This window comes from Emys orbicularis, chromosome 5 (genome assembly GCF_028017835.1).
Source record: "Emys orbicularis isolate rEmyOrb1 chromosome 5, rEmyOrb1.hap1, whole genome shotgun sequence".
In the NCBI taxonomy this organism is placed as follows: Eukaryota; Metazoa; Chordata; order Testudines; family Emydidae; genus Emys; species Emys orbicularis.
Genome location: NC_088687.1, coordinates 62,986,958 through 63,004,702, shown reverse-complemented (window position 1 = coordinate 63,004,702; position 17,745 = coordinate 62,986,958). Strand labels below are relative to the sequence as shown.

Genomic DNA, 17,745 nt, shown 5'->3' with positions numbered 1-17,745 from the left:
ATGTGAGTGCAGTTGAGCAGCTGTCCGGAAGCTTGTATTAAATTTGACCACTAGGATCTCAAGCCTGAGAGTATGGTGAAGATTAGGTTTGCTGGTCATCAGAGAGAGTCTGTGTTGAGTTTCCTAACCCCGAAGCACAGAGAAGATAAGGTCAGCAGTTAAAGTCTGCACTTTAGGTTCTCCAATCTGGAATACAATGAAGAGAGGGCCAGATTTCTCCTTTAAAATAGCCAGCCTGCACAGTTGGCTGATGTTGTTTTATTGTGCAAGTTTGTGGGAGCCAGAGTGCAGTGAAGAGTGTAGTCTGACTCAGGGGTATATAAGTAAACTTTGATTAACTAGGTGTTTCAGTGGAATGAAGTTTAGTAAACTGGGATAGTACTCTATATACTGTAGTAGGCATATCAAATGACACAAGCGGTTAGTTTAAACTCTGCAGTGTATATTTCTATGAATTTTATACAGTCTATTAAGATTTCACTAATACAGTGAATACACTAATACAGTGCCTTCCCCCCCCCCCCTTTTTTTTTTTTTGTCCAACAGGTGAAATTATAAACTGGGTTGCATTAGACCACGAGCAACAAACTCACCACCAGTTGATCGTACTAGTAACTGACCATGGTGACCCCCGGCATAATGCCACAACAACTGCATATATCTTAGTTGCTGACCTCAATGATAATCAGCCTTACTTCCCTCAGATTCCATCTGGAAAAGAAGTAACCCTCAAGGTTTGTAGAACCTGTTTCAGTGACTTTCTAATCTGGTCAATCATAGTAGTACAGGATTTGTTTTGAGCACCATCTTGTGGCAAGAAGCTTGAATTGTAAATGAGACTTCCTTCCAAAGCTCAGTTCACACACAACAGAGTGTTGTGTTTAATGAAATACATGTGCTCTGAATGGTACATGAACATTGTTAAATCAAGTGTATTCTCTCAGTAAGACATGTCTTTTATTTCATGTGAAAGTTACATTGCCTGTTTCCCCTAGCATGACCTAATGAACAGCATATTCAGATTCAATTAACAGCCTGACATTTTAAGGTAAGTATCAAATAAACAACTTTTTAAAGAAAACAGGAGTACTTGTGGCACCTTAGAGACTAACAAATTTGTTAGTCTCTAAGGTGCCACAAGTACTCCTGTTATTTTTGCGGATACAGACTAACACGGCTGCTACTCTGAAACTTTTTAAAGAAAATTACTTCTAATGTATGAGTTGCTTTTTTATTATGGTATTAAATATCATAGGGCAAAAATTGGGTAAGGCATTCAGGATTTGGCTTCATGTATAATATGGGCAATGTGAATGTATGAACAGTTGGAATTGAACTGTTTCGGGACTATTAGGAGATGAAGATTATACTGGTATTTTCTTTAAATTTGCATCTCAGGTTTAATTATGACCTCAGCAACAGGAGATATTAATGATTTCTGTAGAGAAAAGACATGCAGACAAAAGAACTTTACTGGAGATTTGCTAGAAATGTATTAATTTAGCAGTATCTCTGAAATGTAGTTTATTTGCATTGACTGTAGCCATTTCTAGAATGGAAAGTGCTCCTAGTATATAAGTACTGAAATTAACTGTTTTGTGGTGTATGAATTCAATTATGATGCATCAATATCCTTTATAATATGTAAAGTGCTCTTGTAAACGTATTGTTTGATGGCAGGTTTTGGAAGGACAGCCAGAAGGTACACTTGTCACCACTGTGTTTGCAAAAGACCTTGATTTTGGAAACAATGGTGTAGTGTTATATTCAATATTGTCAGGTAAGATTTTATAATTGTTTTGCCCAATAGAAAGTGTATTAAAATAATGATAGGTCTAAGGGAGCCACTAAACATACAAAGTCTGGTTCCTGTTTACACTGAGGCTCAATTACATAACTCTGGCAGTGACAAGGGGCTTTGAAGTCAGACTAGGTTTACAACCACTTTTGAGCTCCCTTTACACTGCCGTAGTAGAGGCCTCAGTGTAAGTAGTAATCCGGGTACCATATGACAAATAGGTCATACCAAAATATTTGTGGAGGCATGAGCAGCTAGCTTCTTCCCATCACCCTCTACCTCTTCACAGGGGTTTACTTGCTCCTCTGGCAAGTCACAGAATCTTCAGTTAAAAACAGCAGCTTCCCCAAGATTAGGACCATAATCATCCAATAGCACATACGGTACAGAGTTTATCATTATGAGCAACTGTTTAACATCTCAATGGAAAAATGATCTCCCCTTTCCATGATCAACTGAAATTTTTCATGCTATAGGAACAGTTCACGACAATCTGATACAGGCATCATAAAAACATAAGAGCAGCCATATTGGGTCAGACCAAAGGTCCATCTAGCCCAGTATCCTGTCTTCCGACAACAGTCAATGCCAGGTGCCCCAGATAGAATTAATAGAACAGGTATCATCAAATGATCCATCCCTGGTCACGCATTCCCAGCTTCTGGCAAACAGAGGCTAGGGACACCATCCCTGCCCATCCTGACTAATAACCATTGATGGACCTATCCTCCATGAATTTATCTAGTTATTTTTTGAACCCTGTTATAGACTTGGCCTTCACAACATCCTCCGGCAAAGAGTTCCACAGACCGACTGTGCATTGTGTGAAAAAATACTTCCTTTTGTTTGTTTTAAACCTGTTGCCTATTAATTTCATTTGGTGACCCCTAGTTGTTCTTCGAGTGATTGCTCATGTGCATTCCACAGTAGGTGTGCGTGCTCACCACATGCACCGGTGCCGGAAGGCTTTAAGCCCACTCCGAGCTGACCTCCCCGGATGCCAGTGGCCACATACGGGTGCCCTCCACGCTGGAGGCCCTGCAGGTGGCTCGAGACATAATGTCTCTCCTGTTATCGGCTGCACCGACCCCAGCAGCTCCCCGGTCCACAGGCAAGCCAGCACTCGGACTGCCACAGTCGCCACCCAGGCAGTACCGTTCGCGGTCGAGGGAAGGTTCCCGACGCTGTTCTCCGAAGAGTGACCACCCCGCTCACAGCCCGCACCAGTCCCTGTTGACCCCCATCCGATTGTCTGGCTGGGTGCTGAGCAGCAAGGAATCGAGGCACCGCTCCGCATCGAGGGAGCGCAGGCCTCAAGGTCAGAGCATGCCCCATCAGGACTGGGACCGACGGCACCGGAGGTCGCCGACTCCGAGAAGCCACTGTAGCCCCTCACGGTACGGGTGCCACTCACACTCTTTGCCCTGGTCAAGGTCCCCGTCACGGCACCGCTCCCGCATCCCTAGGCGTAGATCGCCGGCAACTAGCCATCGTGGATCTGCCCGACGGAGCCGTTCGCGGAGCAGCTGGTACAGACGGTACTCCTGCTCCTCTACACCGGACTCAAGGTCTCGAGCCCGGCACCGCTCACAACGTCACTACTCATCCCCATCCTGGGATAGCAGTTGTTCGTATACCAGCCCAGCCTCCCCTCGGAGCCAGCAGTCAGCAGACCAGACAAGTCCGGCGGGGCAGCCCGCCCCAACAGTGCCACAGCAAGTGCAGTGGCACCAGACTCCCTGGCCAGCGCCCTGGTACCAGTGGACCCCATGGGCCCCGACGCAGCCCCCAGTGGTGGCCTGCTCGGTAGCCGGGGCCTCAGACAGACCGTCGGCCTCCCTCTCTGAACCCCCCAGGAAAGGGTAAGCGGGGCACTCTTCCCCAGCCCTGTGCTCAGAAGGGGACCAAGTGCTGGGAACTGCGGCACCAGTGGGGACGCAGAGCGCCGCCCCTCCATCCTCATCTTCCTCTGATGAGGCCATCATGGCGCCTCCTCCTCCTGTTTCCCAGGAGGACACAAAAGACCACCAAGAGCTCCTGAAAATGGTGGCTTCAAGCCTCAGTTTACAGGCTGAAGAGGTGGAGGAGCCTTAGGACTCCCTCTTTGATGTCCTCTCAGTCATAGTGCCGGCCAGGGTGGCCCTCCCTCTCCATGAAGGGGTGGCAAAAATCTCCACTGCCCTGTGGCAGACCCCGTCTTCCTTGCCCCCCATATCTAAGAGGATAGAGCGGAAGTGTTTCATGCCCACCAAGGGGCATGAATATGTCTATACTCACCCCGCCCCCAACTCCCTGGTGGTCGAGGCGGTCAACCACAAGGAACGTCAGGGCCAGCCCACTCCCACCCCTAAGAATAAGGACTCGAGGAGGCTGGACTTATTTGGTAGAAAACTTTATTCTTCTTCAAGCTTTCAGCTGAGGGTGTCAAACCACCAAGCCCTGCTGGGCAGATATGATTTTAACTTGTGGGGGTTCAATGCCAAAGTTTATAGACTCCCTCCAGGAGCGTGATAGGAGTATAAGGCCTTGTGGAGGAGGGCACTGCTGCTGCCAGAGCAGCCCTTCAGGCAGCCTCGGACACAGCAGACACGGCAGCAAGAACTATGGCCTCTGCGGTGTCTATGCGGAGGGCGTCGTGGCTCCTCTTGTCCGGGTTGTCCAGCGAGGCACAGAGCTCCTTGCAGGACCTCCCCTTCGATGGCAAGGCCCTGTTTGCGAAGCAAACAGACGTGAAATTTCACAGTCTCAAGGACTCTCGCACGACCTTAAAGACTCTTGGTCTCTATGTCCTGGCCCCGGCCAGGACCAAGTTCAAGCTTCAGCAGGCCCCCAGCCAAGCCACCCACTCCTGATACGAACCTTCTTATAAAAAATCCAGAGATTATAAGAAGCGTCCACAGCGGCAGTCTTGGCCTGTCCCCCAGCCTGTCCCCTCTAAGGGCAAGCAGGTGGGTAAGCGCCAATTTTGATGGGATGCCCAGGGATGACTTACCAGTCTGCACCAGGGATCCACCCAACCTACCCTTCTCCAACCGTCTCTGTACTTTCCTCGGACTGATGGGTCCTCAACACCATCTCCTGGGGCTATACCCTCCAATTAGTCTCTAACCCACCTACCCACCCTCCCTCCCCGTCCCTCTTCAGGGACCCCTCTCACGAAAGCCTACTCGAGCAAGAGGTGAGGCGGCTCCTTCACCTGGGAGCGATGGAGGTGGTGCCTGCTGAGTTCAGATACAAAGGATACTATTCCCGCTATTTCCTTATCCCGAAGGCCAAAGGGGGCCTCAGGCCCATTCTGGACCTGCGAGGCCTAAACCAGTACATGGTAAAACTCAAGTTCCACATGGTCTCCCTGGCCTCCGTCATTCCCTCCCTGGATCCCAGAGACTGGTACGCCACCCTCCATCTCCAGGATGTGTACTTCCACAGTCACATATTCGAGGGCCACAGGCGTTTCCTCCGCTTCGCGGTAGGACAGGAACACTGCCAGTTCACCGTCCTCCTGTTTGGCCTCTCGATGGCACCCACAGTCTTCACAAAGTGTATGTCTGTGGTGGTGGCCTACCTCAGGCATCGGGGCGGGGGGGTCCAGATCTTCCCCTACCTGTAGCTGATCAAAGGCAGCTCCAGATCACAGGTACAGGACCACATAACACTCATCCTGTACACATCTACCACACTGGGGCTGCTGGTAAACAACAACAAATCCACATTGGTACCAGTACAACTAATAGAGTTCATTGGCGCGATTCTCAATGCTACATTGGCCAGAGCTTCCCTCCTGCCGGACAGGTTTGAAACCTTGAGGGATCTCATCAGGGCGATTACGAGGTTTCCCATGACAACTGCCAGGGCGTGCCTCCAACTCCTGGGTCACATGGCAGCATGCATGTACGTGGTACGCCATGCCAGACTCAGGATGCGGCCCCTTCAGCTCTGGCTGACCTCGACGTTCTCCCAGTCCAGAGACAGGTTGGACAAAGTCCTCACCGTGCCCAAGTCCGTACTAACCTCCCTCCTTTGGTGGTCCACCCCGGAGAACATGCTCCGTTCAGGAGCTGCTCCCCAGCTATAGAGCTGGTGTCCGATGCATTGGACTTGGGGTGGGGAGCCCATGTGGGAAACCTCCAGACGCAAGGCCTGTGGTCCGAGCAGGAACTAGGTCTGCACATAAACATCAAAGAACTCTGAGCGGTCCGTCTGGCCTGCGTGGCCTTTCGCCCGTGCCTTACGGGCAGGGTAGTCAGAGTTCTCACGGACAACACTGCCTCGATGTTCTACATCAACAGGCAAGGCGGGGCCCATTCCTCAGCCCTCTGCCAGGAAGCCCTCCGACTGTGGGACTTTCTGCATCACCCACAATATCAACTTGGAAGCCCACCACTTTCCAGGCATCCAGAACTCTCAGGGGATCACCTGAGCCAGGACTTCTCCTCCCAGCACGAGTGGTTGCTACACCCGGAGGCGGCTCACATGAACGTAGGGCACTCCCCAGGTGGACCTCTTCATGACCAGACAGAACCGCCGGTGCCCCCGGTTCTGCTCCAGGAGGGGCCTGGGCAAGGGCGTGATTTCCGATGCCTTCCTTCTGTCCTGGTTGGGTCAGCTGCTATATGCTTTTCCCCCAATTCCGCTGATCAGCAAGGTCCTGGAAAAAATCAAGACGGACAAGGCTCGCGTCCTCATTATTGCCCCAGCATGGCCCAGACAACACTGGTACGGGACTCTTATGAACCTTTCCATTGCCCCCTCCTCCCCCTCCCCCCCCATGGCCGCTACCAACCCGCCCAGACCTTCTCTCTAAGGACCAAGGTTGCCTCCTCCACCCCAACCTTGCAGCTCTCCACCTCACAGCATGGTTGCTCAATGGTTAGGCCAAGAGGAAAGGACTTGCTCGGAGGGCATCCAGCGAGTCCTCCTGGAAAGCAGGAGGCCCTCCACGTGTCAGGCTTACCTGGCAAAATGGTCAAGGTTCTCTAGGTGGGCTGCCGATCACGGCATCTCACCAGTGGCTGCCCCACTCCAGCTTATACTGGATTACCTCCTTCATCTCAGAGCCCAAGGCCTAGTGCCCTCGTCCGTCAAAGTGCAGCCATATTGGCCTTCCACCCACCCGTCCAGGGCCACACAGTATTTTCTCATGCCATGACCGGTCGATTCCTTAAGGACTTGGATTTCCTTACGTTAGGCCCCGGTTCCACAGTGGGACCTGAACTTGGTTCTGGCCAGGCTGACAGGGCCTCCGTTTGAGCTGCTTGCCACATGCTCCTGGTCCCACCTTTCTTGGAAAGTAGCCTTTCTTGTGACAATCACGTCTGCTAGGAGGGTCTCGCAGCTCCGGGCCTTGACTTCCGAACCCCTGTATACGGTATTTCATAAAGATAAGGTCCAGCTCTGCCCACACCCTTCGTTCCTCCCCAAGGTGGTCTCCGCCTATCATATGAGCCAGGACATTTTCCTTCCGGTGCTCTGTCCCAAGCCGCATGCATCTAGTGAGGAGCGCCGTCTCCACATGCTAGATGTGAGACAGGCACTGGCTTTTTACCTGGAATGAACAAAACCATTCAGGAAGTCTTCACAGCTGTTCATTGCCATGGCTGAACGCATGAAGGGTTGGCCGATCTCCACTCAGCGGCTCTCCAGCTGCGTCATTTCATGTATCTGTACTTGTTATGACCTGGCGGGAGTTCCCCTGCCACCGATTGTGAGAGCGCACTCGAGAAGGACGCAAGCCTCGTCGGCCGCGTTTCTGGTTCACGTCCCTATTCAGGACATTTGTAGTGCTGCTACTTGGTCATTGGTCCACATGTTCACCTTGTATTATGCGAACGTCTCCCAGACCAGGGAGGACGCTGGGTTCGGCAGGGCAGTGCTCCATACTGAGTGTCTGTGAACTTCTACCCACTTCCAACAGATATAGTTTGGAATCACCTATTGTGGAATGCACACGAGCAATCACTCGAAGAAGAAAAGACAGTTACCTTTTCCATAACTGGTGTTCTTCGAGATGTGTTGCTAGTGTCCATTCCACATCCCGCTCTCCTTCCCCACTGTTGGAGTTGTCTGGCAAGAAGGAACTGAGGGTGGAGGGAGCGTGCAGCGGCCCTTATACCGCACCGTGGTGGCGCCACTCCAGGGGTCGCTAGGGGCTCTCCCCTATGGGTACTGCTAGGGGAAAAACATCCAGCACTGGTGCACATGGAATGGACATGAGCAACATATCTCGAAGAACACCAGTTACGGGAAAGGTAACTGTCTTTTCTTGTGTTATGAGAAGGAGTAAATAATACTTCCTTATTTACTTTCTCCATACCAGTCATGATTTTGTAGACCTCAATCATATCTCCCCTTAATGGTCTCTTTTCCAAACTGAAAAGTCCCAGTCTTATTAATCACTCCTCATATGGAAGTCGTTCCATACCACTAAACATTTTTGTTGCCCTTTTCTGAATCTTTCTGAATCTTTTCCAATTCCAAATATCTTTTTTGAGATGGGGCGACCACATTTGCATGCAGTATTCAAGATGTGGGCGTACCATTGATTTATTATCAAAAGATAATCTGAGCAAACAATGAGGCTTGTGGTTTTTAGCTCAGTTTTTACCCTTTGTTTGGCAATATGTTTTCCTGATACTGTTTGGCAACATAAAAATCCCCCAGAACTCCTACACATAGGAGATGGAATATGCCTTAGGACCTGATTCTTATTCCAGTGAAATCAATGACAAAGCTCTCCTAGAGTCAGACTTCAACAGGAGAAAGATTGAGCCATTAGTTCTAATCAGAGATAGAGATGTGTTCTTGTCTGTCTGTGTCAGACATAAAATAAGAAGAGAGCATCTAAACAATGAGAAAAATATGGCAGTTCCCTTGGCTATACCACATTATTTGTTCAAGACTGCAAAACATGTTAAGAATAAAACTTTATTTCTGAAAAACTGTCAGTAAGGCGTTCACATTAGAATGCCATAACATTATTTTTTATACTCTGCTTTGTTTCACAGGATTTATGGAGTCAATGTCTTTCATGCTTAATATTTTAAATCTGTAATAATTGACACATAAAACATACCATTTGATTGAAAACAGGCTATGCAAGAAAACAGCTCTGATGTTTCCATCTGAGTTCTACAGTTTCTGATCTGTCATCTTTGCTTAACTAGAGCTCAAATCCATGCCTCAGTCAGTTTATACTTGTCAATATTATTTGTCACTTCAGAGTAAAGAACCAAAACTAAAGTATCATAAAACTAAATTATCTCTCACTCTTAAGGAGAAAGGGAGGCAGTAATCCCTTCATGGCAAGGCAGAGGTTACTTATTATTATGAGCTATATTCCCCAGTATCTTCGCACTATACACCTCTACCTCGATATAACACGACCCAATATAACATGAATTCGGATATAACGTGGTAAAGCAGTGCTCCGGGGGGGCGGGGCTGTGCACTCCGGCGGATCAAAGCAAGTTCGATATAACGCAGTTTCATCTATAACGTGGTAAGATTTTTTTGCTCCTGAGGACAGCGTTATATTGAGGTAGAGGTGTATTTGCCTTTGTAGGAGGAAAACACCCTAATCTCCATAAGGGCCCAGATGTTAAATCTGCTCTCTCCCACCAACAGACACTTTTTTAAATTAATTTTTTACAGCTGGATTGAAAATATTGCAGTTGTAATGTATTTGTGTAATAAGAATCAACAGTTTTTATTAATCTGAAGGTCTGTTTTAATTGCATCTATTTCTCTGAAATAATAGCTTTATTTGCTATTATGCAAAAATTACAAGGTGCTCAGAACCCAGGTATACTCCTAAAAATATAGATCCAGATCGCCACCTCCTGGAGAGAGGACCAAAAGGGACTGAAAACTCCTGTATGTTGAACTATAGAGTTGTCAAGAAATTGTCCCTTCTAGTGCAGTAGAGAGTTAGAGGGCTGCAGAGCAGGTGGCAGTCAGGGCCTCCCAACCATGTGGACCAAGTCTGTCAAAGTAAAGGCCAGTCTGTATAGGTGGCTGTCCCTCTGTATAGCCCCACCTTCCCTTCAGTATCACAGAGGTTTCCCCCACTGGCTACACAGAGCAGCCTTGGAGAGAACTCAGTAGGAATGCAAATTATTAAAATGGTTACTACCCCAACATTTAACTGTTTTTAGTATGTTACTGCTACAAATGTTAAAAGGTGAAATATGTTATACTCTGATTAGAAACCTTATTTGGTCAAATAAAGTAAACTCAAAAAAAGCCAGGCCCCCCACCCCCTCAACTGTGAAATTAGATATTTTGTCAGTGAACAAATCTAGAGGCGTCTGACCTTCTCTGATAATACATTTGTATTACCGGGCTAATGGCATTTCACATCTAGATCTTTTTTTTCCACAGTGAAATGTGGTTTAATATTTAAAAAATAAGAAATCAAGAATTTAGTATTGAGATATTGTTCAGAAGATAATCCAGTACTAAAACATAATAAAGAAATATGGTCTGTATTAATGACTATGAGGACTACTGTAAAAACACAGGAATCAGTTTGGGATCTGCATGCAGATCCCAATGTTCTTTTCAACAATTAAGGGACTGTCCCAGGATCAATAGTTATGAATATCAATGTCCGCAGTGCAGCTTTCAAGTTCTACAGGGATGCAAGTCACCAGGGCCGGCTCCAGGCACCAGCTTGTCAAGCAGGTGCTTGGGGCGGCCACTCTGCAGAGGGGCGGCACGTCCAGGTATTCGGTGGCAATTCGGCGGACGGTCCCTCACTCCGCCTGGGAGCGAAGGACCTCCCGCCAAATTGCCGCCACAGATCGCGATCGCGGCTTTTTGTTTTGTTTTGTTTTGGCTGCTTGGGGCGGCCAAAACCCTGGAGCCGGCCCTGCAAGTCACAGAGAAATGTTTAGTGTTCTTAAGATCCTTAAGGAAATTCCCAGCTAAAAACAGATTAATTTGCGTAAAGGAGTTAATTAGAAATGTGCACCTTTATTTAAGGGAGGAAAACTTTTAAGGGATCATTGTAGTATACTCAAAAGACACAAATGTTAGCTTTGAAAGTAAATGTTTCACTTTAAAACAAAAAACAAATCAAACCAAAACACCCTCAAATGCTAAAATCTACAGATGTGCATGATCATCCAGTCACAGTTCTTCTTCGAGTGATTGCTCAGGTGTATTCCACAGTAGGTGTGCGTGTTCACCACGTGCACCGATGCCGGAAGTTTTTCCCTTAGCAGTACGCGTACTGGGGGAGCGCCGCTGCGACCCCTAGAGTGGTGCCTCTCTACCGCGCTAAAAGGGGAACTGCGCACTCCACCCACCCTCAGTTCCTTCTTGCCGCTAGTGAAGATAGTCGGAACTTTGTGCTCCAGCTCTGCTGCAGCCTTTCTACTCAACCTTAGTGGTACCTTTCGTGGAATTGTTACTTCAGTTGTTAGAGTGGGCTCGGGGCATGCCCCATACCCCAGGCTTCAAGTCGTGTGACTCCTGTCGCCATTCTATGCCTAGGAATGACCTGCACGCTGAGTGTCTCCCCTGCTTGGGTGAGACTCACATCAGCGAACGTTGTAAGATCTGCAGGTCATTCAAGCCGCGGACCAAGAAGGAGAGAGACATTAGACTCCATGCTCTCCTGATGGAATCGGCATTGGCCCCAACTCCGGCACACTGGGCGGACTCGGCACCCACCGCCGCATCGTCGGTGCGTAGCGAGGCCCCCTCTACCAGCCAGCACCGCTTCCCCTCCAAGAAACAGGGAAAGGGCCCTACTTTGCAGTGGCACCGAGACAAGGAAAGAGGGGAGACTGGTCCCACGTTGGGCAGAACCCTGGTCCCCCCCCAGGCTCAAGGCCTCCGACTTGTGTTGAGTGGAGCAGCCCGGCGCCGTCTGCCCGCACATCTCCGCCAGTCCGAATGCCATCAATGCCGGAGGCGATGCAGGCTGTGAAAGACATCATGAGTCTGCTGGTTCCAGGCGCGCAGCCGGTGACGGCTCCCTGGTCTCAGGACAAGTCCACATTGGGTGCCCATCAGACCTCTCCTGCGGGTCGCAGTTCCCGCTCCGAGGGCCGCTCACCGCACCATTCGGCATGCAGTGACCGATCGTCCGGCAGCTCGCACCCTCCCTCGATGCCGACCAGGCTATCCCGGTCACCACCCGCACGGGAGTCTCGGGGACCCTCTACGCCGCCTGCCAGCAAGCACAGACATATAGAGAGGCGCCGGGAACGTTTCCCTTCATGACGCGACTACCGCAGCCATTCTCGATGGGATAGACGTCGTCGTTCTCGTTCCAGTTCCCGCTCAACTAGACGTCGCGCTCGGGATTCCCCTCACGATGACTCGGCACCTGGGCACCGGAGCTCCCGCCACCGTCATGGGTACCGAAGTAGCACTTCAGGCGGGTACTGGTCCTTAATGTCGAGGTCCAGGTCCCGAGGGAGGTGACATCGCAGGCACCGCCACTCATACTGTTCCCGTGAGACCGTGCGCTCGACGGTGACCTCGGCCTCGGGACCCAGCCGCCCATCCCCGGCCCACGCAGCGCAGCCGGGGCAACTACCGCCACCGGGTCCTCAGCCGGGTCAGTGGCAAGGGGCCCCATGGCAGGGACAGTGGTGCCAGTGGGCACCGTGGCCGCCGATGGCCGCCCAGACGGGGGCCCGCTTGGTCGCCGGAGCGTCTCAGGCCGCATCAGCCTCGTCCGGCCATCTAAGAGACAGATCGGCGGGCCATGAGTCGGCGGACCTGCGCCTGGACTCTGAACTGGGGCTCGACCCGCCGGTACTGGCCGAGGCTCACGGCTCCGTGTCGGCCCTTTCCCCAGCAGCAGACGACACCATAATGGCGCCCCCACCATCAATCCCTCAGGAGAACTTTAAGGCGCACCAAGACCTGCTAAAGCGGGTGACATCCAGCCTCCAGCTGCAGGCTGAGGAAATGGAGGGCCCTTCCGATTCCCTCTTTAACGTGTTGTCCCCCTTGGCACTGGGCTGCGTGGCTCTGCCCCTGCACCAGGGTGTAGCCAACATTTCCAACACCCTGTGGCAAACTCCCCCCTCTTGGCCCCAGTCTCCAAGAAGGCTGAAAGGAAGTACTTTGTGCCTGCCAAGGACCATGAGTACCTCTATTCCCACCCGGCACCTAACTCGCTTGTGGTAGAGTCGGTAAACCACAGAGAGCGACAAGGCCAGCCTGCGCCTACCTCCAAAAATAAGGACGCCAGACAACTGGACTCCTTTGGTAGAAAAATGTATTCCTCTGCAAGTTTCCAACTCAGAGTAGCCAACCATCAGGCCTTGCTGAGCAGATAAGACTTTAACTTGTGGGAGTCTCTGCCTAAGTTTGAGCCTCTCATCCCAGACCGGGACAGGAAGGACTTTAAGGCCCTGGTGGAAGAGGGGGCAGGCAGCAGCGAAAGCGGCCCTGCAAGCTGTGTCAGATGCAGCCGACACTGCAGCCCGCTTGATGGCTTCAGCGATTTCCATGCGCAGGGCGTCGTGGCTCCTCCTGTCTGGACTGTTGACAGAGACCCAATCCCTTATGCAAGACCTCCCGTTTGATGGGAACGCGCTCTTCGCAGACCAGACGGATGTCAGGCTGCATGGGATGAAGGATTCCCGTACCACCCTGCAAACCTTGGGCCTCTATGTCCCTCCAGCTAAGGACAAGGCCAAACCACAACCATCGGCTCAACCTGCGAGGAGCAAATACAAGCCCCCGTATAAGAGACCGAGAGACCAAAAACGCCGGTCTCAGCGACAGTCCCACTCCACCCCGCAGCCTGGGCCCTCTAACGGCAAGAGACAGGGCAAGAGGCAGTTTTGACTATTTGCCAGGGGGGCACCGGGCCAGTTGCCAGGGAGACCCCCCCGATTATTAAAGTTTGTGTTCTGCAATCGTTTGTCTGCCTTCCGCATGGCGTGGTCCCGTATAACATCGGACCAGTGGGTCCTCAGCACCATTTCCAAGGGCTACATGTTGCAGTTCACCTCACCCCCTCCAAACCACCCGCCCTCCCTGCTGGACCTGGGGGACCCAGAGCATGCTCACCTCCTAGGGCAGGAGGTGGACCATTTACTGCACCTGGGGGCGGTACCAGTAGAATTCCAGTAGAATACCAGTAGAGTACCAGTAGAATTCCAGGGCAAAGGGTTCTACTCCCGGTACTTCCTGATCCCGAAGGCCAAAGGGGGCCTCAGGCCCATCCTGGACCTCCAGGGCCTAAACAGTTTTCTGGCCCGCTCCGAGTTCCGCATGGTGTCCCTGGCCTCTATTATCCCCTCCCTGGACCCGGGGGACTGCTATGCTTCCCTGGACCTCCAGGATGCGTACTTGCACATCCATATTTTCTAGGGGCACAGGCGCTTCCTCCACTTTCTAGTGGGGCTGGACCATTACCAGTTTGCGGTCCTTCGGTTTGGACTATCCACGGCACCCAGGGTTTTCACGAAGTGTATGGCTGTGGTAGCGGCCTACCTCAGGCAGCAGGGGGTACAGATCTTCCCATACCTGGACGATTGGCTTCTCAAGGGCGACTCGCGTTCCGAGGTAAAGACCCACGTGGAGCTGCTCCTCTCGACATGCGCCAGTCTTGGCCTAGTGGTGAACGAGACCAAAACAAACTTAGTTCCAGTTCAGCGCATAGAGTTCATTGGGGCGCTGCTGGACTCTTCGAGGGCAACAGCCTCTCTCCCCCTGGACAGGTTCGAGGCCCTGAGAGATATCATCGCCTCGGTCACGGCTTTCCCAGTGACAATGGCGAGAGCGTGCCTTCGAATTCTGGACCACATGGCGGCATGTACGTACATGGTCCGCCATGCCAGACTCCGAATCAGGCCCCTCCAACTCTGGCTAGCCTCCCAATTCTCTCAGGCCCAGGACGGGCTGGACAAGGTTCTCACGGTTCCGTCCCTGATACTAGCTTCCCTTCAATGGTGGTCTTGCCCGAGCAATATGCTGCAAGGGGTTCCCTTTCGGGATGCCAGCCCGTCTGTAGACCTGATGACCGACGTTTCGGACCTGGATTGGGGAGCCCACGCAGGAAACATGCAAACCCAAGGGACATGGTCGATCCCGGACTTGTCCCTTCACATAAATGTCAAAGAGCTCAGGGCAATACGGTTGGCGTGCGTGGCCTTTCGTGGCAGTCTGGTCAGGTTCCTCACGGACAGCACCGCTGCCATGTACTACATCAACAGGCAAGGCAGGACTCGCTCCCTAGCCCTCTGCCGGGAAGCCCTGAGCCTGTGGGAGTTCTGTATAGCCTCAGCAGGATCTTCTCCCCCCAGTACGAGTGGTTGCTCCACTTGGAGGTCGCTGACGGGCTCCTCCGAGAGTGGGGAGTTCCCCAGGTCGATCTCTTTGCAACCCGCCAGAACCGGCATTGCCCCCGGTTCTGCTCCAGGGGAGGGATGGGGAGGGATGCGATCTCCGATGCGTTCCTCCTGCGGTGGTCAGGCCGGCTCCTTGACGCTTTCCCACCGTTCCCCCTCATCGACAAAGTCCTGCAAAAGGTAAAATCAGACAAGGCGAGAGTCATCCTCATAGCCCTGGCGTGGGCCCGCCAACACTGGTACGGGACCATCTTTCGCCTCTTGGCGGCCCCCCTGAGGACGCTGCCGCTTCGCCCGGACCTCCTCTCCCAGAATGGGGGCCGCCTCCTCCATCCCAATCTAGCCACGCTCCACCTGACAGCGTGGTTGCTCAGTGGCTAGACGAGGAGGAGGGCAGGTGTTCGGAGCAGGTAAGGCGGGTCCTCCTGGAAAGCAGGAAGCCGTACATACATGGCGAAGTGGTCCAGGTTCTCCAAGTGGGCGAGTGAGCGGGGAGTCTCGCCCTCCTCCGCACCTCTCCAGCTTATCCTGGACTACCTCCTGTTCCTTAGGACCCAAGGTCTGGCACCCGCCTCGGTCAGGGTACACCTGGCGGCCATATCGGCCTTCCACCCGCCGGTGCAAGGGCACTCGGTCTTCTCCCACTCTATGACCTCCTGCTTCCTGAAGGGCCTTGACTGTTCATTCCCATACGCTAGACCCCCCGTGCCACAATGGGACCTGAACCTGATTTTGTCACGACTCACGGGTCCTCCCTTTGAACCCCTGGCCACGTGTTCCTGGTCTCAACTCTCATGGAAGGTGGTCTTCCTTGTAGCAATCACGTCGGCCCGCCATGTCTCGGAACTCAGGGCCTTGACCTCGGAACCCCCCTATACGGTCTTCCACAGGGATAAGGTCCAGCTTTGCCCACACCCAGCGTTCCTCCCGAAGGTGGTCTCCACCTTCCATATGGATCAGAGCATCTTTCTCCCCATGATCTGTCCTAAGCCCCATTCCTCCAACGAGGAACGCCGCCTCCACACACTCAATGTACGTAGAGCGCTGGCATTTTACTTGGATCGGACCAAACCATTCCGGAAATCCTCACAGCTTTTTGTTGCCTTGGCTGAGCGGGTGAAGGGGCAACCTATTTCCACCCAGCGTCTTTCCCGCTGGATTACCTCATGTATATGCACGTGCTATGACCTGGCAGGGGTTCCCCCGCCACCAATCATTAGGGCACACTCAACGAGGGCTCAGGCCTCATGAGCTGCCTTCGTAGCCCATGTCCCTATCCAAGACATTTGTAGAGCGGCCACTTGGGCCTCAGTTCACACGTTCACTTTGTATTACGCGATCGTCTCCCAGTCTAGGGATGACGCCAGGTTCGGCAGGGCGGTACTCCGTCCCGGTCTATCGTGAACTCCTACCCACCTCCAACAAGGATAGCTTGGAATCACCTACTGTGGAATACACATGAACAATCACTCAAAGAAGAAAGGACAGTTACCTGTTCCGTAACTGGCATTCTTCGAGATGTGTTGCTCAGGTGTATTCCACATCCTGCCCTCCTTCCCTTCTGTCGGAGTTGTCCGGCAAGAAGAAACCGAGGGTGGGGGGAGTGCGCAGCTTCCCTTATAGCACGGTATAGAGGCGCCACTCTAGGGATCGCAGTGGCGCTCCCCCAGTACGGGTACTGCTAAGGGAAAATCTTCCGGCACCGGTGCACGTGGCGAGCACGCACACCTACTGTGGAATACACCTGAGCAACACATCTCGAAGAACGCCAGTTACGGAACAGGTAACTGTCCTTTCTGCTCCTATGTCATCACTCATAGAATAACTGGTAATCTGTACACAGTCATATCCTCAAAAACCTATATCTTTATGGCATCAGTAACTGAAAATTGATCTATCTGGACTAGTTTACTCCTGTTAATTATACAGTAGCATTTCCAAAAAGTGCACCTGTCTTTACATTTCCATTGCTTCATAAAATACGCCTGTCATCTTAAAACCACGCAGTAGCACTGGAAAAATACAGCCTTTTACAACTCTTTGCCTAAAGCAATTCCATTCACAACAATTCCACAAAAACATCCAAGATATGAAATTTAGGAGTGTTCTCATACTGTTAGATTTAGGATAGATATGCGGTTACCACAACTAGAGGAGTTTTCATGCCAGAGACATGCAGGGTGACAAAGGTCACAGCTGTCTCCCATAGACAAATCAAAACCCAAAACCTTGCTCTCTAGGGGAAGGAGGAACCCAGACCTTAGTAGAGATGGGATTCACAAACTTCATGGACCCTGTGGTATCCACACTATTGGAGGGCCATGCCAGTGACTCCCTCTCACCCAGTGAAGACAAGACCCTTGCCTTCCTTCACCAGAGTGAATTGAAGTTGGCAAAAGTTCCTGAATTACTTACCGTCTCCAGTGATCAGGTTTCAAAATATGTGGAAACTTAAATGGGGCTTTTATATAGAATACAGTTCCTCTAAAAATCACATAGGACAATAATTAAAATAATAGTATTTGCATATTGAGGTCACTTATATTTGAGAAAGTTCTAGTGTCATTCTGTGATTAGTCGCTAATGATAGCTAAGTTTTCAGAAACAGATTGTCACAGCTTTGGG

General features: G+C 51.4%; 1 protein-coding gene across 1 annotated transcript in view; it reads left to right on the top strand.

The window, feature by feature from the left end:
- The window catches only part of DCHS2 (dachsous cadherin-related 2), a 251,894-nt gene that overhangs the window by 174,161 nt on the left and 59,988 nt on the right, over positions 1 to 17,745 (top strand). Inside the window, exons 6-7 of the mRNA XM_065405322.1 lie at positions 547 to 734; positions 1,681 to 1,780. Of these exons, the coding sequence (XP_065261394.1) occupies positions 547 to 734; positions 1,681 to 1,780 (288 nt within the window). The remainder of the gene's footprint in view (positions 1 to 546; positions 735 to 1,680; positions 1,781 to 17,745) is intronic.